Genomic DNA, 14,766 nt, shown 5'->3' with positions numbered 1-14,766 from the left:
TGAACCCGGGAGGCGGAGGTTGCAGTGAGCTGAAATTGCGCCACTGCACTCCAGTCTGGGGGACAGAGTGAGACTCTGCCTCAAAAAAAAAAAAAAAAAAGGGCTGAAGGGAGTATGATATTTTGTTTATCCATTTATCTACCGGTGAGCATTTGGGTGGCTTCCATCTTTTAGCGAGGTGACGCTGCAATGAATATGAATATGGGTGTACAAGTATCTCTTTGAGTTCCTGCTTTCATTTCTTTTGGGGAGATAGGAGTTGAATTGCTGAGTCATGTGGGAACTTATGTTTTTTTAATTTTTTTTTTGTTTGTTTTGTTTTGGTTTTTGAGACAGAGTCTCTCTGAGGTGGGAGTGCAGTGGCTCGATCTTGGTTCACTGCAACCTCCGCATCCCAAGTTCAAGCACTCCTCCTGCCTCAGCCTCCCGAGTAGCTGGGATTACAGGCACGTGCCACCATGCTCAGCTAATTTTTGTATTTTTAGTAGAGATGGGATTTCACCATGTTGGCTAGGCTGTTCTCTAACTCCTGACCTCAAGTGATCCACCCGCCTTGGCCTCCCAGAGTGCTGGGATTACAGGTGTGAGCTACCACACCTGGCCATATGTTTATTTTTTGAGGAACCATTATACTATTTTCTATAGTGGCTGCATCATGATTCTGGAATTCTTGGCTTTCACTTAAATACGTTAGAGTTACAAAAATAAATCTCTACCACAGAGTCCTTTTGGAGGTTATGTCTTGAAATCTTCCAATAATGATAAAACTTAGAACTCTTTTGCCTACTCATGGGCTTGTGCACCCTGAGACATTGTGGCCTTGGTTGAACAGGCCTATCTACATATGTCTCAAAACTATATTCTCTGCCTTTAAGAAGCGCAAAAGCGCTCGGGGAAAGTGAAGCAAAACCCAGCTCAATCCTGTGTTGCCTCGAGAGTCTCGTGCTGAGCTCAGGGGCTCAGCGTCGTTGACATGAATGGAACAAGGGCCACTCTAGAGCAGGAGCAGATGTGGCTCCTGTAGGAGCTTTGCAGGCCCTGGTGGAAGTGGCCCCTCCCTACGCCCCACCTATGGCTGGGCTTGGTTCCCAGCAGGCGTGGCAGGAGGAGCTCAGGACCAAATGCCTACACCTGGACCCTGGCTTGGTTCTGATTCTGCATTTATTATTTAAAAAAAAATGTTTTTTTAAACTTATTGTAGAGATGGGGCCTCCCTGTGTTGCCCAGGCTGGTCTTGAACTCTTGGCCCCAAGCAATCCTCCCCGCCTTGGCCTCCCAGAGTGTTGAGATTCCAGGCGTGAGCCACTGCACCCGGCCTGATTCTGCATTTACAACTGCTGTCTACCCACTTCTCAATGAGCCCAAACCAAGGCATTTTGGTCTTTCTTTGTGGGCACTTACCCAGAAGTCTCCAGGGGCCATATTTATTTCTTTCATTAATCATAAAATGTGTCCTCTGCCTAGCCATGATAATGGTGACCGCAGCAGTTACACTTAGGAGTCCTTCCCTATGTAGTGGTTCAATGCCAGCTGCTTTCCAGACGTTACCTCCTTACCCTCACAGCAATCCTGCTGACTATTCCACAGATGAGAAAACAGCCGCAGAGCGAGCACGCAGCCAAGAGCACTCAGCCAGGAGGAGGTGTCTGAGTGCATCTATCCCCAAAGTCTCTCCCCTCAATCCCTTCCAGGGAGAAGTAAACTGGGAAATTGTTTCCTAATCATCAGCTTCTATATTCTGCTGAACTCGAGAGATTGGAACCTGGCGAGGCCTGGGCCTGAGCTGTCCTCCTGAGGGGCAGCGGTGGTCCCTGACATTCTGTTACCTTCTGTCTTCTTGGTCAGGACAAACAACAACCCTGACTGGCCTTGACATTCGGGACATGCTGCCCAAGAACCTCCAGCACTACTACAGCTACGACGGCTCACTCACCACGCCTCCCTGTACCGAGAACGTCCACTGGTTTGTGCTGGTGGATTTTGTCAAGCTCTCCAGGACACAGGTAACGTATGGCATGGCTTTGCCGAAGCCTTCCCATTTGACTGCCTGGTTAACAAGGGTGCTCCCCAGCATCTCAACGAACGTCAACAACTGGGGGGTCCTACGGTGTTTTCTGTGTGCAGGGCTACTGTGCCTCATCTATCCAACCTTTTTTTTTTTTTTTTGAGACAGAGTTTCACTTTGTCACCCGGGCTGGAGTGCCATGGCACAGTCTTGGTTCACTGCAATCTCCGCCTCCCAGGTTCAAGCAATTCTCCTGCCTCAGACTCCCAAGTAGCTGGGACTACAGGCATGCACCACCACGCCCGGCTAGTTTTTGTGTTTTTTTTTTTTTTTTTTTTTTTTTTTTTTTTTTTGAGACAGAGTCTCGCTCTGTCACCCAGGCTGGAGTGCAGTGGCGCAATCTCGGCTTTTTTACGTCATTCTCCTGCCTCAGCCTCCCGAGTAGCTGGGACTACAGGCGCCCGCCACCTCGCCCGGCTAGTTTTTTTGTACGTTTTAGTAAAGACGGGGTTTCACCGTGTTAGCCAGGATAGTCTCGATCTCCTGACCTTGTGATCCGCCTGTCTCGGCCTCCCAAAGTGCTGGGATTATAGGCTTGAGCCACCGTGCCCAGCCCTAGTTTTTGTTTTCAGTAGGGACAGAGTTTTACCATGTTGCCCAGGCAGGTCTCAAACTCCTGGGTTCAAGCAATCTGCCTGTCTTAGCCTCCCAGAGTGCTGGGATTACAGGTGTGAGCCACTGCGCTTGGCCATCTCCTTTTCTTAAACTTTTCATTTCCTTAGAGAAAGGTGGAAGAGACCCCTGCTCAAGGACACCCACACCCCACAATGTTGCCAGTCAGGCTGGAAGTGCCCCCAGACACCTGACAAGCAAATGGTAAATTGTCTCTGGAAAAAATGAGCTTAAATCCAGACCTGGAAGAATTTTCACAAAGCAAGTTACCTGAAATTAGCTCAATTAAGAAAAAAAATACAAAACATATGAGAAAAAAAGACATTATAAATGAGAACCAGCAGAATCGGACCTACAAAGATTTCACTTAGTGGAATTATCAGACAATTAATAGGACATAAGAATGTTTAATATGTATAAATAAATAAGAGGTTTAAATATGAGCAAAGAACAAAAAAGTCTAAAAATGGACATCCAGACTTGGTACAAAAACACAAATAGAATTTCTAGAAATGGAAAATCAGTATCAAAAATTAATAATCCAGGTCACTCGCGGTGGCTCATGCCTATAATCCCAGCACTTTGGGAGGCTAAAGTAGGTGGATCACCTGAGGTCAGGAGTTTGAGATCAGCCTGGCCAACATGGTGGAACCCCATCTCTACTAAAAGTACAAAAAATTATCCAGTCGTGGTGGTGGGCGCCTGTAATCCCAGCTACTCGGGAGGTGGAAGAATCACTTAAACCCAGGAGTTGGAGTTTGCAGTGAGCTGAGATCGCACCACTTGCACTCCAGCCTGGGCAACAGAGCAAAACCCTGTCTCAAAACAAAAACAAAAACAAAAACAAAACAACAAAAAATTGGCCAGGCATGGTGGCTCAACGCCTGTAATCCCAGCACTTGGGGAGGCCAAAGCAGGCTGATCATGAGGTCAGGGGTTCTAGACCAGCCTGGCCAACATGGTGAAACCCTGTCTCTACTAAAGATACAAAAAATCAGCTGGGCGCAGTGGCGCGAGCCTATAATCCCAGCTACTCAGGAGGCTGAGGCAGGAGAATTGCTTGAACCCAGGAGGCAGAGGTTGCAGTGAGCTGAGATCACACCATTGCACTCCAGCCTGGGTGACAGGGCAAGACTCCATCTCAAAAAAACAAAAATACAAAAACAAAAAATAACCCAATGAATGGGTTTGATAGCATGTTAGATACAGTTTGAGAGAATTAGTAAATTGGAGACGGCCAATAACACCATCTAGAATGCAGCACAGAGAGAAAGAGAAGGAACTATGAAAAGAAGTGAAGAGACATAGTGTACTGGAAAGGTCTAGTAAATGTCTAATCGAAATCCTAGAAGGAGAAGAGAGGCAGAATAGGGAAGAGTCGTGATTTGACAAAATATGGACTGCCAATTTTCAGGAAGAGATACCAAGTCATATATTCAAGAATGCCAATTAGTTTCTCTCTCTCTCTCTCTCTAGGTGTGTATATATATATATATATATGTGTGTGTGTTTGTGTACACAACACCCTGTACTAAACACATCACAGTGAAATCATCAAAGACAAAGAAATAATTTAAAAATTAGCCAGAAAGAAAAGACAGATTATCATGAAAAGAGTCTTATTAGACAGAGAGTTGATTCAACATAGCGACAGTGAAAGTCAGAAGGGAGTGGAAACATAATTTCAAAGTGCTGAGGGAAAAAAATAGCCAATATAGAATTGTATGTGCAGCAAAAATGCTTTTCAAGGATATAGACAAAATACGGACATTTTCAGGCCAGGTGAGGTGGCTCACACCTGTAATTCCAGCACGATGGGAGACTGAGGAGGGTGAATGACCTGAGGAGTTTGAGACCAGCCTGGCCAACATGGTGAAACCCCATCTCTACTAAAAATATAAAAATTATCTGGGTGTGGTGGTGGGTGCCTGTAGTCCCAGCTAGTCAGGAGGCTGAGGCAGGAGAGAATAATGTGAACCCGGGAGGTGGAGGTTGTAGTGAGTTGAGATTGTGTCACTGCACTCCAGCCTGGCGACAGAGCGAGACTCCATCTCAAAAACAAACAAACAAACAAAAAAACCCTGATATTTTCAGAAAAACAAAAATTGAGTTTGCCACTTGATGTATTTCTGCTTACTTCTTTCTCTCCTTTCTACTATTGGACAAATACTCATATAAAAAGCTGAAAAGAGAGATTCTGTTGGAAGAATGCACGGATAGATTAGTTCTGGAATAATGCCTGACACAGCACCCAGAACCTCCCCTGGACTTGAGATCTTCTTACAGTTGCTTCATCAGGGTTATATAAATCCGAGTTCTAGCCCAGTTGTTAATTCTTTTTCTTTTGTTTTTGAGACAGAGTTCCGCTCTGTCTCCCAGGCTGGAGCGCGGTTGTGTGATATTGGCTCACTGCAGCCTCTGCCTCCCAGGTTCAAGTGATTCTCCTGCCTCAGCCTCCTGAGTAGCTGGGATTACAGGTGCACATGACCATGATCAGCTAATTTTGGTATTTTTAGTAGAGAAGGGGTTTCACCATGTTGGCCAGGCTGGTCTCTAACTCCTGAGCTCAAGTGATCCACCCACCCTGGCCTCCCAAAGTATTGGGATTACAGGTGTGAGCCACTGTGCCCAGCCAATTGTTATTGCTTTTTTTTTTTTTTTTTTTTTTTTTGAGACAGAGTCTTGCTCTATCGCCCAGGCTGGAGTGCAGTGGTGCGATCTTGGCTCACTGCAAGCTCCGCCTCCCAGGTTCACACCATTCTCCTGCCTCAGCCTTGCCAGCATCTGGGACCACAGGTGCCCGCCACCACGCCTGGCTAATTTTTTTGTATTACTAGTAGAAACGGGGTTTCACCATGTTAGCCAGGATGGTCTCCATCTCCTGACCTCGTGATCCGCCCGTCTCGGCCTCCCAAAGTGCTAGGATTACAGGCGTGAGCCACCTCGCCCGGCCAATTGTTATTTCTTTTAAATTACCCAGTGCCTCTTCCCCTCCATCATGCACTCATGTTGCCCCCAGGTTTGGAAGCTGGAGAATTCCTTACTGGATCACCACAACAAGACCATCCAAAACGATTACCGCAGGACCCAGCCCCTGAACCACAGAGTAGTGGAATCCAGCTTCCCAAATCAGGGTGAGTGAGACTGATTCTGGATCATGTTCTGCAGTTTAACTCCTGTTTTGCTCCTTCCTCTAGGTGGACCCATCTCTTCCGGCAATAGTAAGGGAAGGAGAGTCATTTCAGTAGCGGGAGGCTCAGGTGGGCCAAGCTGCACGGGGCTTGGGCAGAGGGTGATCACTTTTTCCCAGTCCAGGCAGGGATGCCAGTGAGTAGAACACAAGAGACGATCAGGAGAGACAGCTACGTGATTTATTACCTACATAGCCTTGGCTAGAGACAGCAGGAGAAGCAAAAAGACCACAACATCCAGAAGCTCTCATAAGAGTGTAGGTTCAAGTTAACCTTTTTTTTTTTTTTTTTTTTTTTTTTGAGACAGAGTCTCGCTCCGTCACCCAGGCCGGAGTGCAGGGGTACAATCTCGTCTTACTACAACCTCCGCCCCCTGGGTTCAAGTGATTCTCCTGCCTCAGCCTCCCCAGTAGCTGGGATTACAAGCACCTGCCACCACACCCAGCTTTTTTTTTTTTTAACAGAAATGGGGTTTTTCCATGTTGGCCAGGCTAGTCTCAAACTCCTGACCTCAAGTGATGTGCCCACCTCGGCCTCCCAAAGTCCTGGGATTACAGGCGTGAGCCACTGCACCTGGCCAAGTTAACCTTATTAACCCCACTGAGATTATTTCCTGCACCGCTTGATCGTAGTCTGTGTTATGAACCCACCCCCAACGCCTCCTATACATTCTCTCAAGGTGGAGTTAACTAGACCACATATTGTTCACGGCATCTGCCTGGGGCGCAGGCCCCAGACCCCAGCGTGCTGGAAGTAGGTGCAGGCAGGCCAGCCTCTGCTGCAGCCTCCAGTTCCTTGGATCAGGCTCCAACTGTGTCCTTGGCTCACCTTGTTTCTGTGTTGGCAAGAATGTAAATATTTCACAGCCTCCTCATCTTTATTTTGTCTGCTTTCTGTAAAGTTGTGGTGAATCCATTGTCTTTATAGCCCATTCTGTTAACCATTCCTGATACTTTTATATTTTTCAATACAGTAGAATCAGTATCCTATCAATATTGTTTTCTCAATATTATCCCACTTTTTTTTTTTTTCTTTTTTGAGACAAGGTCTTACTCTGTTACCCAGGCTGGTGCTTAGTGGCACAATCACAGCTCACTGCAGCCTCAACCGTCTAGGCTCAAGCGATCCTCCCACCTCTGCCTCCCCAGTAATGGAGACTGCAGGTACACACCACCACAGCCAGCTAATTTTTTTTGTATTTTTTGTAGAGATGAAATCTTACTATGTTGCTCAGCCTGGTCTCAAACCCCTGGCCTCAAGCAATCCTCCCCACTCAGCCTCCCAAAGTGCTGGGATTATAGGCACGAGCCACCTCATTCGGCCTTATCCCACCTTTATATGTACCTTTTAAAACTTAAATTTCTGCCGGGCGTGGTGGCTCACGCTTGTAATCCCAGCACTTTGGGAGGCCGAGACAGGTGGATCACGAGGTCAGGAGATCGAGACCATCCTGGCTAACATGGTGAAACCCCGTCTCTACTAAATATATTAGCCGGGCAAGGTGGCGGGCGCCTGTAGTCCCAGCTACTCGGGAGGCTGAGGCAGGAGAATGGCGTGAACCCAGGAGGCGGAGCTGCAGTGAGCTGAGATGGCGCCACTGCACTCCAGCCTGGGCGACAGAGCAAGACTCCGTCTCAAAAAAAAAAAAACTTAAATTTCCACCCCCCACCCCAATAAGGCCTATTTGTGATTTTCTCCCCACCTTTCCTTCCTGGTTCACTTATTGAATTAACAGGGGATATAGGTGTTTTCTATATTGTTTCCTCCAACACAATTCAATCCTCCAATACAATTCACTCCTCCATTACAATACTAGCAGAGGAAAAAAACTGACGTCAGCTATAGTGATCATTTCTCCATACTGTGCTATATACAACATTAACAGCAAGAATTCTTTTTTCCAAAGGCAATGTCGTCTTTAACAGGTCCAACTGCAAGCAGGCTGACCAAAGGGAGCTTAGACTCATGCATCTGTCTCCTAATTCTTTTGGAGTCTCTCACTCTGTCGCCCAGGCTGGAGTGCAGTGGCACAATCTCATGGGCTCACTGTAACCCCTGCCTCCCGGATTCAAGCGATTCTCCTGCCTCAGCCTCCTGAGTAGCTGGAATTATAGGCATGCCCCCCTACACCAGGCTAATTTTTGTATTTTTAGTAGAGATGGGATTTCACCATGTTGGTTAGGCTGGTCTTGAACTCCTGACCTCAGGTGATCTGCCTGCCCTGCCTCCCAAAGTGCTGGGATTACAGGTGTGAGTCACTGTGCCTGGCCTGTCTTCTTGTTCTAAATGTTGCCACGTTTCCCCTGCTTTCCCTAAAACAATTTTACACTATTCTGGCAATAGGCACCAACAGACTGCGTATCTTTCAATATGCCACATCTGAAATGCTTTCTCCATTAGAGGGTCACTCTAGCGTCTCCTCACGAGGGGGCTCAGATGTTCTAGGTACCGGCCCCAGACTGAGGTACTCCATGTGGTGATTTGTCTGTAGGTCCACTGAGAATCGCTGTTCAGGATTTATTACTTCAACTCCCAGTTCAGCATCAGAGGGCTTCCTTACCCCCAGGGAACCTGAATTGTGGCCTCCCTTTGCTCATTATAGAACAGAGAACTGGGCATCATCTTGGCCCACCTTCCCTCAGACCCAGATTCCCTCTCTTTTCTTTTCTTTTCTTCTCTCTCTCTCTCTCTTTCTCTCTCTTTCTTTCTTTTCCTTCCTTCCTTCCTTCCTTCCTTCCTTCCTTCCTTCCTTCCTTCCTTCTCTCCCTCTTTCTTTCTTTTTCTTTTTTTTTGGCAGAGTCTTGCTCTGTTGCCCAGACTGGAGTGCAATGGCTTGATCTTGGCTCACTGCAGCCATGACCTCCAGGGCTCAAGCAGTCCTCCTACCTCAGCCTCCCAAGTAGCTGGGAGTAGCATGTACCACCACACCCAGCTAATTTTTGTATTTTTTTGTAGAGATGGGGTTTGGCCATGTGGCCCAGGCTGGTCTCGAACTCCTGAGCTCAAGCAATCCACCCACTTCAGCCTCCCAAAGTGCTGGGATTACCCGGCATGATCCATCGCGCCTGGCCAGGCCCAGATTTCTATGTAGCGGTGATTGGCTCTGGTCAATCCAGCTGCATTACTCATGGTATTGCACTGCTCTGTAGAGAACTGTACCCCAGTGGGGTTGATAGGATTCACCCGTCCGGAAGGCATGACCTGAGAAACCAAAGGTCAGCTACAAAAACAAGACGATGGCCAAATACGGACCTCTTGCAATTTATTTACTAGAAAACACCTCTATACTATATCCCCTCAGGCAAGGGCCACCTGGCATCACGGGAGAAAACAAAATCCAAGAGTAAAGCTCACGTCAACACGCCACCCCTTGGCTCCCGGCAGCCTAGAAGCCTGAGTTCAAACACAGTGAAGACGCATAAAGACAATGTACTGGGCACACGGAGAGCATTCTAAGGAATCAAAAGACTTCCCAAAAATACGATGTGGGTATGGTAACTGGCCGTCCCCCTTCTCTGTTTTTGTGAGGACTGTACAAGGTTTAACCATTTCCAACTAACTCTTCTTTTCACAGAATATACTCTAGGCTCCGAATTCCAGTTTTACCTACGTAAGATTGAGGAAATTCTTGAGTACTTAAGAAGAGCATTGAACTGAGGAAAGCTAAGAGGAATATTCAATATTAACTAGCTTGAAGTCTGACCTAACCAGAAGAGGCGCCTGTCCCCTGCAGCCACACCCTGCCCTGTCTAAGAGACCATGTGTGTCTGGAACAGGCTGCTCCCCCTGGGGCAGCTGTTGAGCTTCCGATTAAAAGAGAGGAAACTGTCATCCTGGACAGGAAGTGAGATGCTATCATCCTGGACAGGAAGTGAGATGCTATCGTCCTGGACAGGAAGTGAGATGCTATCGTCCTGGACAGGAAGTGAGGTGGCTTCAGTTCACGAGAAGGGATCTGAGTTAGACATCACCAGTGGAAATTGATTGGAATAGAAAGTTAAAGGAAATAGAACCCTAACTATTCTCCTATCAAATCATATATGTTGACCTGTCTAAATTATAAACCAGCCTGACCTTTCCTTTAGCATTAGACGTAATAAAATAATTTTGGAAATTTGTCATTAAAAAATTTCTATTATTTTGTATCACTTCAAATATCCCTTCTTTTGTCCTGCCCACCTCCCACTGCCCCCCTTCTCCCCCCCACTCCCTCCCCACTTCCCCCCCTCCAACACCACACACAGGTGAAGGCATAGAGATCAAGGTGGGAGGGATTAATAAAGATTAATAAATTAATAAGATTAATAAAAAGGAGAGAGGTGTTTTTTGTTGCTGTTGCTTATTTTTTTGAGATGGAGTCTCACTCTATTGCCAGACTGGAGTGCAGTGGCACTATTTCGGCTCACTGCAACCTCCACCTCCTGGGTTCAAGCAATTCTCCTGTCTCAGCCTCCCTGAGTAGCTAGGACTACAGGTGCGCACCACCACGCCCAGCTAATTTTTTGTATTTTTAGTAGAGATGGGGTTTCACCATGTTGCCCAGGATGGTCTTGATCTCTTGATCTTGTGATCCGCCCACCTCAGCCTCCCAAAGTGCTGGGATTACAGGCGTGAGCCACTGCGCCCAGCCTTTTTTTTTCTCCTTTGAGACAGAGTCTCACTTTGTTGCCCAGGCTGGAATCCAGTGTTACAATCTTACTGCAACCTCTGCCTCCTGGGTTCAAGCAATTCTCCTGCCTTAGCCTCCTGAGTAGTTGGGATTACAGGCGCACACCACCATGTCCAGCTAATTTTTGTATTTTTAGTAGAGATGGGGTTTCACCATGTTGGCCAGGCTGGTCTCAAACTCCTGATCTCAGGTGATCCTCCCGCCTTGGCCTCCCAAAGTGTTGGGATTATAGGCATGAGCTACTGCCCCTGGTCTAGGAAGAGATTCTTACATTGAGAATTTATCAGTGGGGGAATTTGGAGCAGGGGCTGTTAGTCAAAGAGAAACAGGAGATGAGAAAGAAGAAGGGCTCCCAGGACAGAAGGAAGGAAGAGAGGGGACCTCACTGCAAACCACCTTGTTGGTCAAATAGTGCCTGGGTGTTGTTACCAGACCCAGGTTCAGGCATCCCATTAGTTATGTGGGATGATAACATGACCCCACAGGGCCCATAGGGCTGTGGCTTCATTAAATAACACTGAGAGTGACCAATATTTTTTATTTTTAGTTTTATTTTTTTGAGACAGGGTCTAGCTTTGTTGCCCAGGCTGGAGAGCAGTAGTGATCCTAGCTTCATGGTAGTCTCAGCCTCCTGGGCTCAAGCAATCTTCCTACCTTGGTCTACCAAGGTGCTGGAATTATAGGCGTGAGCCACCACACCTGGCTGCTACTATTTTTCTTGGTCACTTATGCATTCCCTTCATCGATGCCCCTTCCTTACCCACGCCCTAGCTTCCTCCTCGCCTCTGATTGAGATCGCTCTGGCTCTTCTGAATTTCTTCTGCTCTTGTTACCACCTTTATTTTTCCATGTCATTATTTATGATATCCTAAGCACTTCCACCACATGTGACTGCCCTCAGCCCCAACGGCCACCCTCAGTGAACTTGCATTATCCCCAGTTTACAGAAAGCAAACCAAGATGTCGACTTGCCCGAGATCTCCTAGGTGGCAGATGAAAAGCCAGCACTTGAACTCAGGTCTTTTGTACCCACATTGTTTTAACTATAGGAAGCCTCCCTTTCATTTTCTCAACAAGCTTTCTTGTGCACCTGCTCTGAGCCCGACATAGCACTAACTGCTGGGGGTTCCAGAGATGGGTGAGGACAGCTCCCACACTCCTACAGCTCGAGTCTGGTGAGCAGGACAGACACTGAAATAAGCAATCATCGTATCTCCGTACTGTGGAGGGAACGCCTACGTTTAAAATCCAGGTGCTTGGCCTAGGTTTTGAAGGCTGAAAAAGAGTTCACCTGGGGAACCAAGTCAGAGAGGGGCGGGGTTATTGTAACCCGAGAGTGTAGCATGTGCTGACGGAAAGGGAAGTGGAAGCGATTTGGCGTGGTCAGAGGACCAAGTTCAAGGATGCTGGCACGGAAAGCGGGGGTGTGGCCAGGGGAGGTCAGGCCATCACTAGTATCTTCTGTGCCACTAAAGGGTTTCGGATTTTACCCTGTGGGTGATGGCAGAGACTGCAGGGTTTCTGCAGGGGAATGACATGGCGAGATTCATTCTTTCCACCAGATAATGCGTGTCTATAATGAATGAGAGATGCAAGAGTGGACCGTACAGCCAAAGAGCTTACTTATATTCCTGTGGGGAGGGAGACAAGGAAATGAAGATGAACATGGGATTACACTCACCTGCGCTCAGGGATCCAGCCCTCCCACCCCTGAAAGTCTATCCTTAAGAGAGAATTGTGGCCGGGCGCGGTGACTCACACCTATAATCCCAGCACTTTGGGAGGCCGAGGTGGGTGGATCATGAGATCAGGAGATTGAGGCTATCCTGGCCAACATGGTGAAACCCTGTCTCTACTAAAAATACAAAAAAATTAGCCGGGCATGGTGGCAGACACCTGTAATCCCAGCTACTCGGGAGGCTGAGGCAGGAGAATCGCTTGAACCTGGGAGGCAGAGGTTGCAGTGAGCCAAGATCGTGCCACTGTACTCCAGCCTGGCGACAGAGTGAGACTCCATCTCAAAAAAAAAAAAAAAAAGAGCCGGGCGCGGTGGCTCAAGCCTGTAATCCCAGCACTTTGGGAGGCCGAGGCGGGCGGATCACAAGGTCAGGAGATCGAGACCACAGTGAAACCCCGTCTCTACTAAAAATACAAAAAATTAGCCGGGCGCGGTGGTGGGCGCCTGTAGTCCCAGCTACTAAGGAGGCTGAGGCAGGAGAATGGCGGGAACCCGGGAGGCGGAGCTTGCAGTGAGCCGAGATAGCGCCACTGCACTCCAGCCTGGGCAACAGCGTGAGACTCCGTCTCAAAAAAAAAAAAAAAAAAAAAAAAGAAAGAAAGAGACTTGCAAAAAAGCCATTCATGCTGACCTTATTTACAGGAAAATACAGGAAACACTGCAAATGTCCATCAGCTGGGGATTGGTTGACTAAACCAGGACTATTCATACAGCAGAGAACTGCATAGGGAATAATCTCTAGGCTACATTTTTTTTTTTTTTTGAGATGGAGTCTCGCTCTGTCACCCAGGCTGGAGTGCAGTGGCGTGATCTCAGCTCACTGCAACCTCTGCCTCCCAGGCTCAAGTGATTCTTCTGTCTCAGCCTCCTGAGAAGCTGGGATTACAGGTGCATGCCACCAACGCCCTGGCTAATTTTTGTAATTTTAATAGAGAAGGGGTTTTGCCATGTTGGCCATGCTGGTCTCGAACTCCTGACCTCATATGATCTGCACACTTTGGCCTCCCAAAGTGCTGGGATTACAGGCATGAGCCACTGCGCTTGGACTGTAGGCTACATTTTTAAGCCTGCAAAAAGCAATTTTACAGATGGCACAAGAAGAGTTAGGAATACGAAAATAGTTAAGTATTTGTTTATGTTTTCAAGCACAAACAAGGGAGAAAGAAATCAAAAATAACTTAAAATGGTTTCCTAAAAAGAGAAGGCAGGGGAAGGTGCGGAGGGTGGGGTGGGAAGGTAGAGTTTTCTGGATGTACCCTGTTTGGTAGTTTTGACTTTGGAACATTAGGCTTTATGTAATTGCAAAGCAAAATTAAGTAAGTAAGGAAAAAAGCATTCCTGAAACATAAAACGCGAGTTATGTTTCAACATAAAAATATAGCGGAACAACTGAACAATTGTACTTAGGGCTGGTGACAGAAACACTGAAGGATTTTTTCATGTTATTTTAGACACAGTAGTTTTCATCTACCTACCTGGTGCAGTGTATCCTAAGGACAAGAAGAAGTACCAAGGAATCTTAAACAGTACTTAGGAATCCTCTTAATAATTATATTGGTATTGTTATTTTGAAATTGTGTGTGTGTGCAGTTACTATCCTCTACTACTATATGTGCACAAACAATGATGTTAATGTCCTTACTAACAAGGTTTTCAGCATAAAAAACAGAGATCCAAATTTAAAAACCAGGCTGTGCTTCATGGCTGACACCTTTAATTCCAGCACTTTGGGAGGCTGAGGTGGGAGGATCACTGGAGTCCAGGACTTTGAGACCAGCCTGGGTAATACCATGAGACCTCATCTCTACAAAAAATAAAAATTTAGCCAGGCATGGTGGCCCATGCCTGTGGTCCCAGCTCCTCAGGAGGCTGAGGTGGGAGGATTGCTTGAGCCGGGGAGGTGAAGGCTGCCGTGAGCCGTGGTTATATCACTGCCCTCCAGCCTGGATGACAAAACAAGACCCTGTCTCAAAAAAGAAAAAAAAAAAATTGACAAAGCTAGATAAAAAACCCTGTAATCATAAATTTAGGAATATCAGTATAAATATATAAAGTCTTTTTTTTTTTTTTTTTTTTTTTTTTAGGGACAGAACCTCGTTATGTTGCCCAGGCTGGAGTGCAGTGGCTATTCACAGGCATGGTCCCATTACTGATCAGCACAGGAGTTTTGACCTGATACATTTCTGACCTGGGCTGGTTCACCCCTCCTTAGGCAACCTGGTTGTCCCCTGCTCCAGGGAGGTCACCATATTGGTGCCAGACTTAGTGTGGACACCCCATTGGCACAGTGCACTGCAGCCCAGAACTCCTGGGCTCGAGCTGTCCTGCCTCAGCCTTCCAACTACCTGGGACTACAGGCATGCACCATCGCACTTGGCAATAAATTCTTTTTTTCTTTCTAAAAAGCATGTATTTCCTAGGTCTCTTCACTGAAATGTCCTACCAACAAAAACAACCTACAAGCAATGAACACCTTATAACCAGATAACGG

At 47.0% G+C, this 14,766-nt stretch overlaps 1 protein-coding gene across 2 annotated transcripts in view; it reads left to right on the top strand.

Annotated features, from left to right (window-relative positions):
- CA6 (carbonic anhydrase 6) overlaps nt 1-14,537 on the top strand; it is a 36,940-nt gene extending 22,403 nt beyond the window's left edge. Inside the window, exons 6-8 of one of the 2 annotated variants that reach the window (XM_065530118.2) lie at nt 1,846-2,003; nt 5,697-5,811; nt 14,360-14,537. In XM_065530118.2, coding sequence (XP_065386190.1) covers nt 1,846-2,003; nt 5,697-5,811; nt 14,360-14,451 — 365 coding nt within the window. In that variant the 3' untranslated portion in view covers nt 14,452-14,537. Of the gene's footprint in view, nt 1-1,845; nt 2,004-5,696; nt 5,812-9,442; nt 9,998-14,359 lie in introns of those variants that run through there. The other variant, XM_045381265.2, reaches the window with a different exon arrangement.
- The last annotated feature ends 229 nt before the right edge of the window (nt 14,538-14,766 follow it).

The sequence above is a fragment of the Macaca fascicularis genome, chromosome 1 (genome assembly GCF_037993035.2).
Source record: "Macaca fascicularis isolate 582-1 chromosome 1, T2T-MFA8v1.1".
In the NCBI taxonomy this organism is placed as follows: Eukaryota; Metazoa; Chordata; class Mammalia; order Primates; family Cercopithecidae; genus Macaca; species Macaca fascicularis.
The sequence above is the reverse complement of the archived record's forward strand: the minus strand, read 5'-3'. Positions and strand labels throughout refer to the sequence as shown.